Source organism: Pecten maximus, chromosome 7 (genome assembly GCF_902652985.1).
Source record: "Pecten maximus chromosome 7, xPecMax1.1, whole genome shotgun sequence".
In the NCBI taxonomy this organism is placed as follows: Eukaryota; Metazoa; Mollusca; class Bivalvia; order Pectinida; family Pectinidae; genus Pecten; species Pecten maximus.
Window position 1 is genome coordinate 521,688 of NC_047021.1, and position 17,928 is coordinate 539,615.

Sequence of the window (17,928 nt, forward strand, 5' to 3'; positions counted from 1 at the left end):
AAAAAAAACATTTCAATTCTTGTTTCATTTTGTAATTTTATTTTTTCCAATATTATGTCAGCATCTCTTTTAAAATATTTTTTTACATCTGATAAACAAAAGCAAAATGTTATTGTGAAGAAAGATATTTAAGAAATTTTCCTTTGTTTTTACATAAACCTGTATGTTTACACTTAAATGTATTGCACAATGCATCATTTATGTGAACATCTATTGAACACAATGTTTTTTTTTATCAGCTAAGGACATCAAAATTTACATTTAGACAGGGATAAAAAACTGAAGATAAAGAGTGTTCATTCACAGCTTCAGATTAAATTACGATCTCCCTAATATTTTTACAAGACAACCAAACAACACAATTATTGATTATGTCTACAACCATGCTTTGTAAACTACTGGAAGTGAAATTGTAAAACATGATACTTCTAAAACAGTCAAAAGCTTGTCTGTATTCACAAGGATTAGGGTAAATATATGTTCTGTGCATTTACACTCTAATTTATTAAATCTTGCTAAAAATTTTGAGAGAAATGATATCCAGCTAACTTCTTCTCCAGAGCATGGTTGTGATGATTAAAACAGAGTCCAATGACAATGAGGTGTTCACTTTATTATATGTGAATCCATGATCATGTCTGTTAAGTGATTCAGAATAACGTCTTCCCACTTTCCCAATAATCCCCCTCTATTCTCCAGGGGTCATTTCTTTCCTGATTTCTTTATGCCTGAGCCACCTGTCAATGAAGAAACAACATCGATTAAATTTATTGATGTGTAAGTGAGACCATAATGCAATAACAATATTAACACTAGTATTATTATAGAAAGATCTTTTTACACTGGTTCCTTGAAATTGTTCAGCAATTATGAGAATTTATCTTTGTAGAGCTACACATGTTCCTTACATATGATTTAGGCTACTTTGGGACCTGCAATATGATGTATCATGACTCAATTAACATGAAATGAAATAAAAGTCGCCTTATGAATCAATCTGATGACAGTGCAAAGTATGGAGTATTAACACTGGGATCAAACTTGATCTGTAAATCACTATAAGTCACGTATACGTATACCAAGACAACTTTGAATTTGATGTGGCAAGTGGTAGGGAAACAAGAGGTCCATGAGCCTTAACGGTCACCTGATATATTTTGGTAGATTGGATTCCTGTGACCTTGAATATGAGGTCAATGTGTTCACTCCAGCATGCTACAGGCAAAATATATCGTTTCTATGTGTGTTGGTCCATCAGAAGATGTTTAAAAGATTTTAGCATATTTGTGCCTGGTGGCCATAAATGAAGGTCAAGTTCATGTTCATACATCTGAACAAATGTTGTAGTCCTTTACCTCAGCATGCTATATGGTTTCTAGGCTTCTTGGTTAATGAGAAGAAGTCGTTCTAAAGTTTTAGCATATTCGAAACCTGTGACCTTTAACAAAGGTCGAGGTCACTCATTGACATTCATCTGAACAATCTTGATAGCCCTTGATCACCCCAGCATGCTATGGGTCTAACATCAGATCTCTAGGCCTCTTGGTTAATGAGAAGAAGATGTTTAAAGACTTGAGCATATTTGATCCCTGAAACTTTGAATGAAGGTCAAGGTCACTCATTTGAACAATCTTGGTAGTCCTTCACCCCAGCATGCTGCAGGCCTAACTAATATCAGGTCTCTGGGCCTCTTCGTTATTGAGTAAAAATTCATTTAAAATTTTAGCATATTTGACCCCTGTGACCTTGAATGAAGGTCAAGGTCATTCATTTGAACACTCTTGATTGCCCTTCATCCCAGCATGCTATATATATGCACAATATCAGGTCTCTAGGCCTCTTGGTTATTGTGAAGTTGAAAATGTAAATTGTTCACGAATGGACGATGGACGACAACGGACAAAAGACAATTTGAAAAGGTCACTTGATGTGACGTAAAAAGGCTGAAAATTAGCAAAGGTGAAAAAAAGGTCCAGAAAATGAGAAATAAACAATACAACATCTCACCAATTGGTCCTTTCTTCCCAGACAGTTCCTTTGCCTTTTGACTTAAGGCTTTTTGCTCTTCTCTTTGTTTCTGTTTAAATGCAAGATCTTCCTATAAAACAGAAAAATACTCTTTCATTTTCACATTTGGTAATGTTAGCAGACTCAACAAATAACTTGATTCAGTTGTTTTATTTCATATCCTTTACAACAGTACTAGTCATCTTGAATTTTGGCAAATTCCTTCAGATTTACATTTAAATATGTAGAGTTTACAACAAAAGTAAATTCTGAAAGATGAACCTATCAAAATTATCCCAAACTTATTATATAACAGTGGGCATATTCTATAAACATCTGTACATTTGTTTAACAGTGTACATGTTGTTTAAACATACATATGTGCATGTTGTACAACTGTGTATAAACATTATATAATTATTATACAAATACAGACTTTGGTGCCTTCGGCCTTGGGGGCATATAGTTCAGGGCAGGTCCCTGTAAAACCATGGATTACATGAAGACTGCATTTACTTTATTATTATGATTTATATTAATTAAAAACATTTTTTTTTAAGTTCCTTTAAAAAATCCTCATCACATCACAAGAAGGCCGAAGGTCGATAGATAACATTTCGACAGGTCTGTGGAATGTGATATTGATCTGTGCTAAAAATACATATTGGCTCATGCATCAGATGACATAATTTCTATTTTTAGCGGGAGTCAATATATAAGACTCCACGAATCTTGACTATTACATTGGCTCCTCAGTGATGTCATGAGGAAACTTATTATAGATTGGAATGTAACACTAGCTATCACTCATTGGTTCTAATGAGATCACATGACATCAATTATTTCCTTGGAAATACCCGATTTTAATCACGTTTGTTGGCTCGGATTGAAGCACGTGAGGGGTCTTGCTTTAGGAGGAAACCGGAAAACCCGGAGAAAACACACTTGGTCGGGCAGGTGACCCCATACCTTTTTACCTCTGATCAGGGAATAGAACCCTGGCCGCCTAGGTGAAAGGCAAGTGTTATAATTACCACTGTGCCACCCAACCATCCTAGTCTGTACATGTTGTATAAACATCTGTACATGTTGTATAAACATCTGTACATGCTGTATAAACATCTGTACATGTTGTATAAACATCTTTACATGTTGTATAAACATCTGTACATGCTGTATAAACATCTGTACATGTATAAACATCTGTACATGCTGTATAAACATCTGTACATGCTGTATAAACATCTGTACATGCTGTATAAACATCTGTACATGTTGTATAAACATCTGTACATGTTGTATAAACATCTGAACATGTTGTATAAACATCTGTACATGTTGTATAAACATCTGTACATGCTGTATAAACATCTGTACATGCTGTATAAACATCTGTACATGTTGTATAAACATCTGTACATGTTGTGTAAACATCTGTACATGTTGTATAAACATCTGTACATGTATAAACATCTGTACATGTTGTATAAACATCTGTACATGTTGTATAAACATCTGTACATGTTGTATAAACATCTGAACCTGTATAAACATCTGTACATGTATAAACATCTGTATGTGTTGTATAAACATCTGAACATGTATAAACATCTGTACATGTATAAACATCTGTATGTGTTGTATAAACATCTGAACATGTATAAACATCTGTACATGTTGTATAAACATCTGTACATGTTGTATAAACATCTGTATGTGTTGTATAAACATCTGTAAATGTTGTATAAACACCTGTACATGTTGTATAAACATCTGTACATGTTGTATAAACATCTGTACATGTTGTATAAACATCTGTATGTGTTGTATAAACATCTGTACATGTTGTATAAACATCTGTACATGTTGTATAAACATCTGTACATATGTTTGCTTACATGTACATCACAAAACACATGCATTATTTGTTTTACATTGGATACCTACATATATACTGAGTTTGTCCAAGTTATGATTATCAGCTGCAGGCTTTTACAAAGTTTCAACAATCAGACCTGTTTTCAGCCTTCATAACTTATTGTGTGCACTTCAGCTCTTATCCTGTTGACACAAATGTTTTGACAATACATGTACTGTTGTCTGCAAATTAATCCACAGTATTTCGATGCCTACATCAGTCACCACCAACATATTACACATGTCAGTATTTCGATGCCTACATCAGTGTACCACCACCAACATATTACACACGTCAGTATCGATGCCTACATCAGTGTATCACCACGAACGTATTACACATATCAGTATCGATGCCTACATCAGTGTATCACCACCAACATATTACACATGTCAGTATTTCGATGCCTACATCAGTGTACCACCACCAACATATTACACATGTCAGTATCGATGCCTACATCAGTGTATCACCACCAACATATTACACATGTCAGTATTTCGATGCCTACATCAGTGTACCACCACCAACATATTACACATGTCAGTATCGATGCCTACATCAGTGTATCACCACCAACATATAACACAAGTCAGTATCGATGCCTACATCAGTGTATCACCACCAACATATTACACATGTCAGTATTTCGATGCCTACATCAGTGTATCACCACCAACATATTACACATGTCAGTATTTCGATGCCTACATCAGTGTATCACCACCAACATATTACACACGTCAGTATTTCGATGCCTACATCAGTCACCACCAACATATTACACATGTCAGTATCGATGCCTACATCAGTGTATCACCACCAACATATTACACAAGTCAGTATCGATGCCTACATCAGTGTATCACCACCAACATATTACACAAGTCAGTATCGATGCCTACATCAGTGTATCGCCACTAACTTATTACACACGTCAGTATTTCGATGCCTACATCAGTGTATCACCACCAACATATTACACATGTCAGTATTTCGATGCCTACATCAGTGAAATTCAGTGTATCACCACCAACATATTACACATGTCAGTATTTCGATGCCTACATAAGTGTACCACCACCAACATATTACACATGTCAGTATCGATGCCTACATCAGTGTATCACCACTAACTTATTACACATGTCAGTATTTCGATGCCTACATCAGTGAAATTCAGTGTATCACCACCAACATATTACACAAGTCAGTATCGATGCCTACATCAGTGTATCACCACCAACATATTACACAAGTCAGTATCGATGCCTACATCAGTGTATCACCACCAACATATTACACATGTCAGTATTTCGATGCCTACATCAGTGTATCACCACCAACATATTACACATGTCAGTATTTCGATGCCTACATCAGTGTATCACCACCAACATATTACACATGTCAGTATTTCGATGCCTACATCAGTGTATCACCACCAACATATTACACATGTCAGTATCGATGCCTACATCAGTGTATCACCACCAACATATTACACAAGTCAGTATCGATGCCTACATCAGTGTATCACCACCAACATATTACACATGTCAGTATTTCGATGCCTACATCAGTGTATCACCACCAACATATTACACATGTCAGTATTTCGATGCCTACATCAGTGTATCACCACCAACATATTACACATGTCAGTATCGATGCCTACATCAGTGTATCACCACCAACATATTACACATGTCAGTATCGATGCCTACATCAGTGTATCACCACCAACATATTACACAAGTCAGTATCGATGCCTACATCAGTGTATCACCACCAACATATTACACAAGTCAGTATTTCGATGTCTACATCAGTGTATCACCACCAACATATTACACACGTCAGTATTTCGATGCCTACATCAGTGTATCACCACCAACATATTACACATGTCAGTATCGATGCCTACATCAGTGTATCACCACCAACATATTACACACGTCAGTATTTTGATGCCTACATCAGTGTATCACCACCAACATATTACACACGTCAGTATTTCGATGCCTACATCAGTGTATCACCACCAACATATTACACACGTCAGTATCGATGTCTACATCAGTGTATCACCACCAACATATTACACATGTCAGTATTTCGATGCCTACATCAGTGTATTATAAATTAATTACTACCAACATATTACACGTTAATAGGTAAAAATGACCATGACAACGTCTTGCTGGGTTAATCGACTTTAATAAAGAATGTTGACTAGTTTCGACACATACGTTGTGTCGTCATGAGAAGTGTATCACCACCAACATATTACACATGTCAGTATTTCGTTATGAACCAACTATAGGCAATGTCTGTCTCATTCTATGAGTGACATTAACTACTTACATCATCAAGATCATCTTTTTGCTTCTTTGCAGCCTTCAAAGGCTTCTTTTTTCCTCCTGGAAATATGAAAGATTAAAATTACTATCAAATCAACATAACAAGACTCAATAATGATAAACAAACACTATCATATCTCTGGTCCTAGAATAAATATAAAACATTCAATGAAATTTTTTAATTACTTTGTTAATGAAAAATCCTACTGATCATGGAACATGATATTTATCTTCAGGTAAACGGCCAAACAAAAATAATGGAGGCCGGCCACTTTTCTGAAGAGTAACACAAACTTGTCCCATCATGAACAATGACATGGAAGCTTAGCCAGAGGTCAACATGCTGATGTCTCGCATGGACCATTGTCAGGAGGTAGTCTTCGGCACTGGTAAGATAACATGGACCATTGTCAGGAGGTAGTCTTCGGCACTAGGTATACGTAGGATGCGAGACATGGACCATTGTCAGGAGGTAGTCTTCGGCACTAGGTAGGATAACATGGACCATTGTCAGGAGGAAGTCTTCGGCACTAGGTAGGATGCGAGACATGGACCATTGTCAGGAGGTAGTCTTCGGCACTAGGTAGGACAACAAAGTTCTCGATCCTATTCTAATAGGAGCTAGTGTGTATAGACAGCATACACTATCGGTTCTAAGAGGAAACTGAGATGCCCCAGATGGCACTTGGGCAGACGGTCCTTCTTATCACACTCAACAGGAGTTCTTTAAGAGGGAAATCCAATGCATTAAAAAAATTGAAGCCAATTCCCAATGACAATTTTAAGGTAAATTTTAGATAATATTAAATAATGTTTTACTAAAAGATATTTACTGAAAGCTTTGTCTACTTCGAACTTAATGTTACTCTAGCTACCAGAAGTAATGTATCAATTTTTGGTCCTTTCCAATGTGCAAATAATTTTTATTTTTACATTTGTATGATGTTTCATGACTAAATAAATTGCAACTTGGCATGGACAATTCATTTTAAAGAGTTTAATGTCATTTTGGCTAAACACCCTTTCAAGGCACAATATTCTATTGATTATAATGTATTCTTGCATTAAACATAACACTTTTGGGGAAAAAATAAACTTAATGGTAGTTTTCTTGATTTAAGTATGTCAGAAAAAAACAACCAATAAACATTTGGTCTTTTCACCATGGTGTCATGATCAGGACCAGAGATATCTTATTCTACTATGACGAGAATAAATTGTTTTATGTTAGCATTTGTTGTACATTTTGTATTCTATATGTTAATGAGTTAGGCAACAGTCAGTTAATGTCCGTTGCTGTGCTAGTTTTAGGTCAGAACGCCTGTTGTGTGTTTTGTCCACCTGTACCTGTGTTGTTGATTGTGTGGAGTCCCTGTGTCAGTGTACTGTACCTGTGTTGTTGATTGTGTGGAGTCCCTGTGACAGTGTACTGTATCTTGACTGTGTGGAGTCCCTGTGACAGTGTACTGTACCTGTGTTGTTGATTGTGTGGAGTCCCTGTGTCAGTGTGCTGTATCTTGATTTGTAGGTCGTTTCTGCATTGTCATGGCTGTATATATAGCGGTGATATGTTCATTTGTGGCGGGCAGTTTGAAGGATTGAGTTCCTGAACCACATAGAAGTAGGTCTTAGAAGGTGGAATGGGGGAGATAGAGTGTAGAGGCTAGGGGGGTAGTTTAGGAATGTTAGGGTAGGCGGGGGACGTAAGGTAGATCGTAGGGTGTAGAGGCTAGGGGTTTAGTTTAGGAATGTTAGGGTAGGCGGGGGACGTAAGGTAGATCGTAGAGTGTAGAGTCTAGGGGTTTAGTTTAGGAATGTTAGGGTAGGCGGGGGACGTAAGGAAGATCGTAGAGTGTAGAGGCTAGGGGTTTAGTTTAGGAATGTTAGGGTAGACTGGGGACGTAAGGTAGATCGTAGAGTGTAGAGGCTAGGGGTTTAGTTTAGGAATGTTAGGGTAGGCGGGGGACGTAAGGTAGATCGTAGGGTGTAGAGGCTAGGGGGTTTAGTTTAGGAATGTTAGGGTAGGCGGGGGACGTAAGGTAGATCGTAGAGTGTAGAGTCTAGGGGTTTAGTTTAGGAATGTTAGGGTAGGCAGGGGACGTAAGGTAGATCGTAGAGTGTAGAGTCTAGGGGTTTAGTTTAGGAATGTTAGGGTAGGGGTTTAGTTTAGGAATGTTAGGGTAGACGGGGGACGTAAGGTAGATCGTAGAGTGTAGAGTCTAGGGGTTTAGTTTAGGAATGTTAGGGTAGGCAGGGGACGTAAGGTAGATCGTAGAATGTATAGGCTAGAGGGTTAGTTTAGGAATGTTAGGGTAGGCGGGGGACGTAAGGTAGATCGTAGAATGTATAGGCTAGAGGGTTAGTTTAGGAATGTTACGGTAGACGGGGGGACGTAAGGTAGATCGTAGAGTGTAGAGGCTAGGGGTTTAGTTTAGGAATGTTAGGGTAGGCGGGGGACGTAAGGTAGATCGTAGAGTGTAGAGGCTAGGGGTTTAGTTTAGGAATGTTAGGGTAGGCGGGGGACGTAAGGTAGATCGTAGAGTGTAGAGGCTAGGGGGTTAGCTTAGGAATGTTACAGTAGACGGGGGACGTAATGTAGATCATATAATGTATAGGCTAGGGGGTTAGTTTAGGAATGCTAGGGTAGGCAGGGGACGTAAGGTAGATCGTAGAATGTATAGGCTAGAGGGTTAGTTTAGGAATGTTAGGGTAGGCGGGGGACGTAAGGTAGATCGTAGAGTGTAGAGGCTAGGGGTTTAGTTTAGGAATGTTACGGTAGACGGGGGACGTAATGTAGATCATATAATGTATAGGCTAGAGGGTTAGTTTAGGAATGTTAGGGTAGGCGGGGGACGTAAGGTAGATCGTAGAGTGTAGAGGCTAGGGGGTTAGTTTAGGAATGTTACGGTAGGCGGGGGGACGTAAGGTGTCAGTTATTTGCATTTTCTCTGCAACCGTGCGTTTACTTTCGTTTCGTTTTATGTACCATCGTAATAGTAGGCTCCGAATAGGTATACTATTGTTATGTATAGGTGTTGTGTGTGTATGGACATTTATATACCATATTTATTATACTTCTTTACTTTCAATTGTTATAGTATAATTCTATTGTTCTAGATCTATTTATATTGGGGAAGACTTAGCCGGCTGTCTAACCCATTTGTATAAATGTTATACAATAAAATATGTTGAAATGAAATGGACAATGACTGACCGCTTGACCCGTGATATGCACCGTCTAATTCTTTCTTCCTTTTCCCGCCTAATCTTTCTTTCCTTTCTTACTTCTTATTGGGGATTTGAACCAGGCAGACGTCATATCGACTGTACCATTTTTTCAGAGTTAATGTCCTTCCTGCCATATATGGGGCGTGTTTCTATAGTTTAAGTTTAAGGAGGAATCATATTTCTAATACATCTATTGTGATACAAATTATTTATTTTTATTATTTATTACAAATCAGTAATAATTGCAATTTTTAATCTTGTGGGAAAACAGGTCACTATGGCCTTACTATGACTTATCAGTATCAATTGTTATACCGTTATCACTGTGAGTCCCTTTAATAGTACTATCCTTTAATTGCAACCAAATGGTACGGTAGGGCTATACATTCCGTGTATTCTTCTGGTTGTGTATTAGTCGCTATCACCGGTGCTGTCTAAGTTTACAGGGGTGTTTACTTTGGAGACGACCGGATCTTGGTGAGTTGCTGGAAGAGGTTCTGACCTCACTACGCATATGCCATAGATTTGTCCAATAAGAATGGGTATGCGATGCAGGGATGCAGGTTGCATGTAGGACCAGGGGGCTGGGGTATAAAAGGGGCTGCACAGTGATAATCGGGGACTTGCATGGCCGGATACCCGGCCAACACCTCAGGAGAGGACACCCTCTCCACAAACCAGGCTTCGACAACGTTGCCACAAGGTGCTGAACACCAGTACCACACATGTGCTGACAACAGCACACCTACGTTAGGGGACGATAGGGTGTAGGTTATGTTAGTGTTGACTATAGAGGATCACGGTATGGGGTGTTGGCTGGGTTTATTAGTGCTCTAGATTAGGCTCATTTGTTACCACGTGGGAAGGCTACTGGGGCATTGATTTCTAACCATTAACTATCTGTCTACTCTACATATGTAAATACTTTGCCTATATCATTTAATATGTTTACTTTAATAAACGTTAGTTAACTTTATACAAAGTGTTGATTGGTTTGTGACTTGTAAACTCCTCCACATCCGAGGGACTTGGATTTGGATTGAAGCGGACTGAAACAGCAGGGAGAGTTCGCTGGACATGTCCGCTGGCCAGTGTTGGTAGATTTGGGAATTTAAACACTATATGATCACTTGGTTTTTGTCTCGCCGACACTGGCCCGGAACGGTTGGTCCGGGCGGACCCTCCCTCGATATTACAATATATTGTCTATTTTTCTTCTGATGGATCGATGTTATATCGACTGATAACTATTAAATACTACAATTTTAAATACATGTAGATCTAGGTCTTAATTGATTGGTCACAGTTGTTCTTATTTGATAAGATATATATTTTTTTAATGTAGAGCATATATTTAAATATAAAGCCAATACATGGTTTGTTATTATTATAAACTTTAAAGTTATGTATCTGATAGCTATAAAAACAATTTCTTCTCGTCTTACTCTCCATGTTTATGAAAAATCACACTCACAGTACTAGAATCTAGTCCAGTCCACAAAAACAGCGATTTGGGAAAGGCTATTTCAGAATTTCATCAATAGGGGCCTGATATATATTATATAATCCTTCCTTTTCTACTCACTATCATATCGGCATCCATGTAAATACCAAATTAATTAATATTTAATTCAATTATTACCTTCCCTTCCAGACATGTTTGTAATCTTCTTGTAATCGTTCTAATCGCGGGCACGTTGGTGTTACCTGATGGTTTGGACGCACTCATTTACAACGTCCAACTAAACAAGCAGTGAATGTACGTAAATCATATGCGTTACTTCGTTTCATTTTGTTACAACTGATTTGATTGGTTTATGAGGACGCACAGACTCAGTAGCAACCAAAATGGAGGACAGGAATGGAACTTCCGAAACTTTTGTTTGCAAACTTGTCATGTTTGGATAGTTTTTGTGTTGGAAGTAAAGTGACATTAATTCCTTAATGCAACGCCTTCACACTGCAAAGATTTGGACCATATGTAAAAGAAATACGACAGTCACTGTCCTGGTTTATGCGTGAAGACGAATCAGGATAAGGACAAAATAAATGAAGACACTTCGACCAGTGAATGATTGGTGGTTTTTTTTTGCAAAGTTTTAAAAGTGGTACCAGAGGAATTTGGACAGACATGGCATGCGTTTAACTTCCAGCCATTCATAATGAAAATGCAAAAAATTATCCACTAGGCTTCCTTTGGATTACTTAATCTTTCCATAAAAATGACAAAAATACGTGTTAAACTACCAAAATACCAGGACTTCCCTACAAACAGTGTCTGAACAAAGTATCAGTAACGTAGCACCATGTTCAAAAATGAGTACCAGGTAATGTACAGACTTTCTTTGTGTCTAAGTGTCAGGGTAGTGGAACTGGACTGGGCTGAGTGCCAGTGCCAGGTACAATTTAGCTCAAATACCCACGGAAGTGGTGTAGGGTCTCATGTCTTCGGGGTCGAAGAGTTTATTAAATGAGGGAGGAATGTAGTTGAACTGAACTGAGCTGAGTGCCGGTGGCTGGCCAGGTAGCTCAAATAGTGGCCGTCTAGACTTGGGACTCCCAGTCTGGTTGTTGCGTTTTTTTCCTCTCCTGTATATATGTAACAGTCAGTCTATAGCAGGTTGGGGAAACCCCCTAGATCGGCGTATAATACCTCGATCGGCCTATTATACGCTGATTGAGGTATGGATTTGTTACTAAAAATAGCTCAAATCAGTTTAAACTCATCTTTTTAAAATTTTCTATCCAAGTCGCATGAATTTATGACAAAATAAATAATATTTTGCTGAAATATGTTTAATGGAAGCAGTGGCTACTTAGAAACTTGATGTTACAAGTAACACTACCATCGTAACATAGGCCATATAGACCGGAAGTATTACATCTGTTTTCAGTTCTTTCCCTGCACTCAAATAAATTAATTTTTGTATTTGTATAACGTTTAATGCCTAAATAAATGCGATTTGGATAGAAATTTTTAAAAAGATGAGTTTAAATTGATTTGAGCTATTTTTAGTAACAAATCCATACCTCAATCGGCGTATAATAAGCCGATCGAGGTATTATATGCCGATCTAGGGGTTTCCCCGACCTGTATAGCTATAGATCTGTAGATATACATGCCTTTCTTGAATTATCCTTGTGAGTAAGACACTTTTAGACATTCTATTTGGTTTGATTAAAATTCATTTAAAAAAGACAACTGTCCATCACAGGTTTGTAATAAAAAGATGATATAAAATTAGCAAGTACATCAATATTAAGCATTGATCTAATCTCTATTTTGATTATCATGTACAGGTGATGGGAAATGCGGCAACCAGACCAGCCTGGTTTGAATTCTGTTTCTTTCCTTTCACTAAGAAATTTAAATCTTCCTGCAGAGATACACACCACCTTTATTCCACTTTCTGTACATGTGGATATTTATAGGGGGACGATAATTGTAATGTGAAAGGGAAAATACAACAATCAGACTAGAACTTGAACTTGAGGCCTCCAAACTATATATTCTCTTTGAGCTACCTTGCCACTGGTGTTCAGCCTACTCCAATAATGTTAGAGGTATCGGTTGACAAATTTATGATAAGTACTGTGTAACCCAAAAACTTTTCAATTCTCAAAATTCTAATTCTTTGCGAAATTTTTGTCCCCTCTTCCAACGTTAAAATGATAGAACATAGCACTCTTCACTGAAGAGATACAGAAATGTCATGTTAGTATAAAAGCAAAATTATGCAAACACCCACATGGCAAATAGAATTTGTACTGATTTGCGTTTTGAATTGACCAAAACCAACATATTTGAAAGCTGAGGTTAACTCAACCATTGACTGCACCTTTTTTTTTTGTAATAAATAACTATTTTAGATGATATAGTGATTGGAGCATTAAAAGGCATAATTAATGCATAAACTGTCATCAACCTTGTCATTAAGGTTTAATTCATAAATAGTGATCTAATCAAATCTTTCTTTCCCCCTGATTTTAGGGCGGAATGCACATCAAAGAAATAGCACTTTGGAAATAAGAAGTTACAGTCAGCACAATAACATCAGATAATAAAACAGCTGACTAGCAACCTCTTATGTTATGGTATTGTTCAACTAGATAATAAAACAGCTGACTAGCAACCTCTTATGTTATGGTATTGTTCAACTAGATAATAAAACAGCTGACTAGCAACCTCTTATGTTATGGTATTGTTTAATAAAACAGCTGACCAGCAATGTAACCTCTTATGTTATGGTATTGTTCAACTAGATAATAAATCAGCTGACCAGCAACCTCTAATGTTATGGTATTGTTCAACCCAATCCTGTCCTGCTACAGTCATCTTTATTACAATCCTCTGTGTGTCAATGATGCATTGATTGAAGTAGAAGGCCAGAAAGCTTGCCATGTTGATTATTATGTCTCACTTCATAGCAACAGTACAATGAGCCAATATAAATTTAGAACTGTTGGTGAAAGTGTAAATTTATTTGTGTGAGTATTATGTTTTTAGTGATAATGGAATTTAATGCCAATTAATTAATTTTTTCTTTCAGGGTGGACCTTTTTTTGAAATTCTTACCTTACAAGGAAAGGAATCGTCTGCTCATTGGAAGTTCAGTGGTGGAGTTAAGAAGGTACATTTTCTTGCTGTAGTGATGAGGTGGTTATAGGCTAGAGGTGCCACCTTCTACATCAAATTAAGCTATGTTTCACAGAGTTTGTGTTAAAGTCGCAATAACATTTGGAATCGTAGAAAATAAAAAGGATCCCTCTTACTATTAAGAAGTCTATTCAAACAAAACAGATGTACCCTCATTTAGTCTGAAAAATACCTCATATTTATTTGCAAAAGGAATGGTTTAGTTTAGTATCATTTAATGTCCTAAATCAACTGCTATGGTCATTTCAGGATATGGCCTCCCCTATATATATGTGAGGTGCAAACATGTGATTCTATATACAGTATATATTCTGCCTGTGGACCCAGCAAACACATGTTTTTCCTGTTCTTTCACAATAAGATACTCAGCACAAACCTTGGTCTCAGTCTAAATGCCAATTTTATGCTAATCATTAATATGTGTACTGACTTGTTACAGACATTTGATAAGGATGTGAAGAGTTTTATCTATAGTCTGGAAGGGACACCATCAACTACCAAGGTTCAGTTCCCAAAGGATCAGTCACAAGCAGGTAAGCACTATCATTATTTGTATGGTATGCCATGAAGTTAGATTCTTGAATTATAATTTTTAGTTTTGATCTATAGAGAAATATTTTGAGATAGCCACTTGTTGGATGTAATATGTTATGCTGTGTTGATTTATGCTTCTGATAATATAAATTGGTGAACGTTTCTGTTTGTACAGTTCCCCTGATCCAGCGATACCTGGTAATACAGCTTCACCTTGCAAAGGGTCAGGACCTGTCCATTGAACTAGGGTAGGTCTTATACCTGGTAGTAGATGTATTGCTACAAGTACAGTTTTATTCTGACTTGTTTAAGTTGTGGTTTCATTGAATGATGTTTTATCAATGTAACTTATTACAATTGATAGTAATATTGTAAAGACAACTTAGTCATAGTCATGTAGGCAGTAAACCGTTATATTGTAAAGACAACTTAGTCATAGTCATGTAGGCAGTAAACCGTTATATTCAGGGGTCGACATTAACGCTTGTCCGATTGTCCGGTACCAGACGAAATTGATGTCGGACAAGTGAAGTCATTAAAGTACTTGTCCGACGGGACAAGTAGCAAATCTGTCTTTGTGTTTTATTTATGTTATATTCTGAAGTCAAAACTGATTCAATACTCACTGTAAAATGAGTAAAAACTCCTTTAAATTGTGTTAACCATCGAACGGAAGTGAGTTGATCATGCTTATTAAAGCTTCATTCGGAACTACATAGAAATGATGGTAGACTTCCGAGGGCTCTCGAAAACATGTAATCGGTATCACTAGTATGTTTGAAACGCATGCGAATGCTGTACATGTGAGAGCATTGATACTACGACAGATACCGTCTGCTGGAATCGTAATAAAAATGAATCAGTTTTGATATAATTAAGGAGGCTACAGATGAAGCAGACTGCCGTGCCCTAGAAAACGGTGACATGTTTTAATGTTTTCACAGTAGTAAGTTTGTTTACAGTTTAGTCGAACAGTTCTTCATGAAAGTTAATTATTTTAAAGTACTTCATTCATCTGCTTTTAGGTAAAAAAAGGATGGTTTAGTAAAACTTAAATAACTTGTAATAATACTTTCTTGCTGTTTTATTGTTGTTAGTAATTATTATGAGTCGAAATTATGGCTTGCAGTGCTTACCTCTACTTTATAATAAATCATCTCACTGTTTACACATAACAGATGGAAAGTAGAAACACATGTACGACAAGTGATTATGTCAACCCCTGATATTGTAAAGACAACTTAGTGATAGTCATGTAGGCAGTAAACCGTTATATTGTAAAGACAACTTAGTGATAGTCATGTAGGCAGTAAACCGTTATATTGTAAAGACAACTTAGTGATAGTCATGTAGGCAGTAAACCGTTATATTGTAAAGACAACTTAGTGATAGTCATGTAGGCAGTAAACCGTTATATTGTAAAGACAACTTAGTCATAGTCATGTAGGCAGTAAACCGTTATATTGCAAAGACAACTTAGTGATAGTCATGTAGGCAGTAAACCGTTATATTGTAAAGACAACTTAGTGATAGTGACATGTAGGCAGTAAACCGTTATATTGTAAAGACAACTTAGTGATAGTCATGTAGGCAGTAAACCGTTATATTGTAAAGACAACTTAGTGATAGTGACATGTAGGCAGTAAACCGTTATATTGTAAAGACAACTTAGTGATAGTCATGTAGGCAGTAAACCGTTATATTGTAAAGACAACTTAGTGATAGTCATGTAGGCAGTAAACCGTTATATTGTAAAGACAACTTAATGATAGTCATGTAGGCAGTAAACCGTTATATTGTAAAGACAACTAATTAGTGATAGTCATGTAGGCAGTAAACCGTTATATTGTAAAGACAACTTAGTCATATTGACATGTAGGCAGTAAACCGTTATATTGTAAAGACAACTTAGTGATAGTCATGTAGGCAGTAAACCGTAATATTGTAAAGACAACTTAGTGATAGTGACATGTAGGCAGTAAACCGTTATATTGTAAAGACAACTTAGTGATAGTCATGTAGGCAGTAAACCGTTATATTGTAAAGACAACTTAGTGATAGTGACATGTAGGCAGTAAACCGTTATATTGTAAAGACAACTAATTAGTGATAGTCATGTAGGCAGTAAACCGTTATATTGTAAAGACAACTTAGTGATAGTCATGTAGGCAGTAAACCGTTATATTGTAAAGACAACTTAGTGATAGTCATGTAGGCAGTAAACCGTTATATTGTAAAGACAACTAATTAGTGATAGTCATGTAGGCAGTAAACCGTTATATTGTAAAGACAACTTAGTCATATTGACATGTAGGCAGTAAACCGTTATATTGTAAAGACAACTTAGTGATAGTCATGTAGGCAGTAAACCGTAATATTGTAAAGACAACTTAGTGATAGTGACATGTAGGCAGTAAACCGTTATATTGTAAAGACAACTTAGTGATAGTCATGTAGGCAGTAAACCGTTATATTGTAAAGACAACTAATTAGTGATAGTCATGTAGGCAGTAAACCGTTATATTGTAAAGACAACTTAGTCATAGTGACATGTAGGCAGTAAACCGTTATATTGTAAAGACAACTTAGTGATAGTCATGTAGGCAGTAAACCGTTATATTGTAAGACAACTTAGTGATAGTCATGTAGGCAGTAAACCGTTATATTGTAAAGACAACTTAGTGATAGTCATGTAGGCAGTAAACCGTTATATTGTAAAGACAACTTAGTGATAGTCATGTAGGCAGTAAACCGTTATATTGTAAAGACAACTTAGTGATAGTCATGTAGGCAGTAAACCGTTATATTGTAAAGACAACTTAGTGATAGTCATGTAGGCAGTAAACCGTTATATTGTAAAGACAACTTAGTGATAGTCATGTAGGCAGTAAACCGTTATATTGTAAAGACAACTTAGTGATAGTCATGTACGGCAGTAAACCGTTATATTGTAAAGACAACTTAGTGATAGTCATGTAGGCAGTAAACCGTTATATTGTAAAGACAACTTAGTCATAGTCATGTAGGCAGTAAACCGTTATATTGTAAAGACAACTTAGTCATAGTCATGTAGGCAGTAAACCGTTATATTGTAAAGACAACTTAGTGATAGTCATGTAGGCAGTAAACCGTTATATTGTAAAGACAACTTAGTCATAGTCATGTAGGCAGTAAACCGTTATATTGTAAAGACAACTTAGTCATAGTCATGTAGGCAGTAA

General features: G+C 36.8%; 1 protein-coding gene and 1 long non-coding RNA gene across 2 annotated transcripts in view; one reads left to right on the forward strand and one right to left on the reverse strand.

Annotated features, from left to right (window-relative positions):
- Window positions 1–16: 16 nt before the first annotated feature.
- Window positions 17–11,293, reverse strand: LOC117331270. The gene is made up of 4 exons (XR_004533450.1): window positions 11,159–11,293; window positions 6,293–6,348; window positions 2,008–2,098; window positions 17–737 (listed from the first exon to the last, which is right to left on the reverse strand). It is a non-coding gene; the product is annotated as an uncharacterized LOC117331270 (long non-coding RNA).
- A 69-nt stretch (window positions 11,294–11,362) lies between these two features.
- The window catches only part of LOC117331269 (uncharacterized protein C3orf67 homolog), a 32,234-nt gene continuing 25,668 nt past the window's right edge, over window positions 11,363–17,928 (forward strand). Inside the window, exons 1-4 of the mRNA XM_033889875.1 lie at window positions 11,363–11,843; window positions 14,067–14,147; window positions 14,613–14,706; window positions 14,883–14,955. Of these exons, the coding sequence (XP_033745766.1) occupies window positions 11,823–11,843; window positions 14,067–14,147; window positions 14,613–14,706; window positions 14,883–14,955 (269 nt within the window). The 5' untranslated portion in view covers window positions 11,363–11,822. The remainder of the gene's footprint in view (window positions 11,844–14,066; window positions 14,148–14,612; window positions 14,707–14,882; window positions 14,956–17,928) is intronic.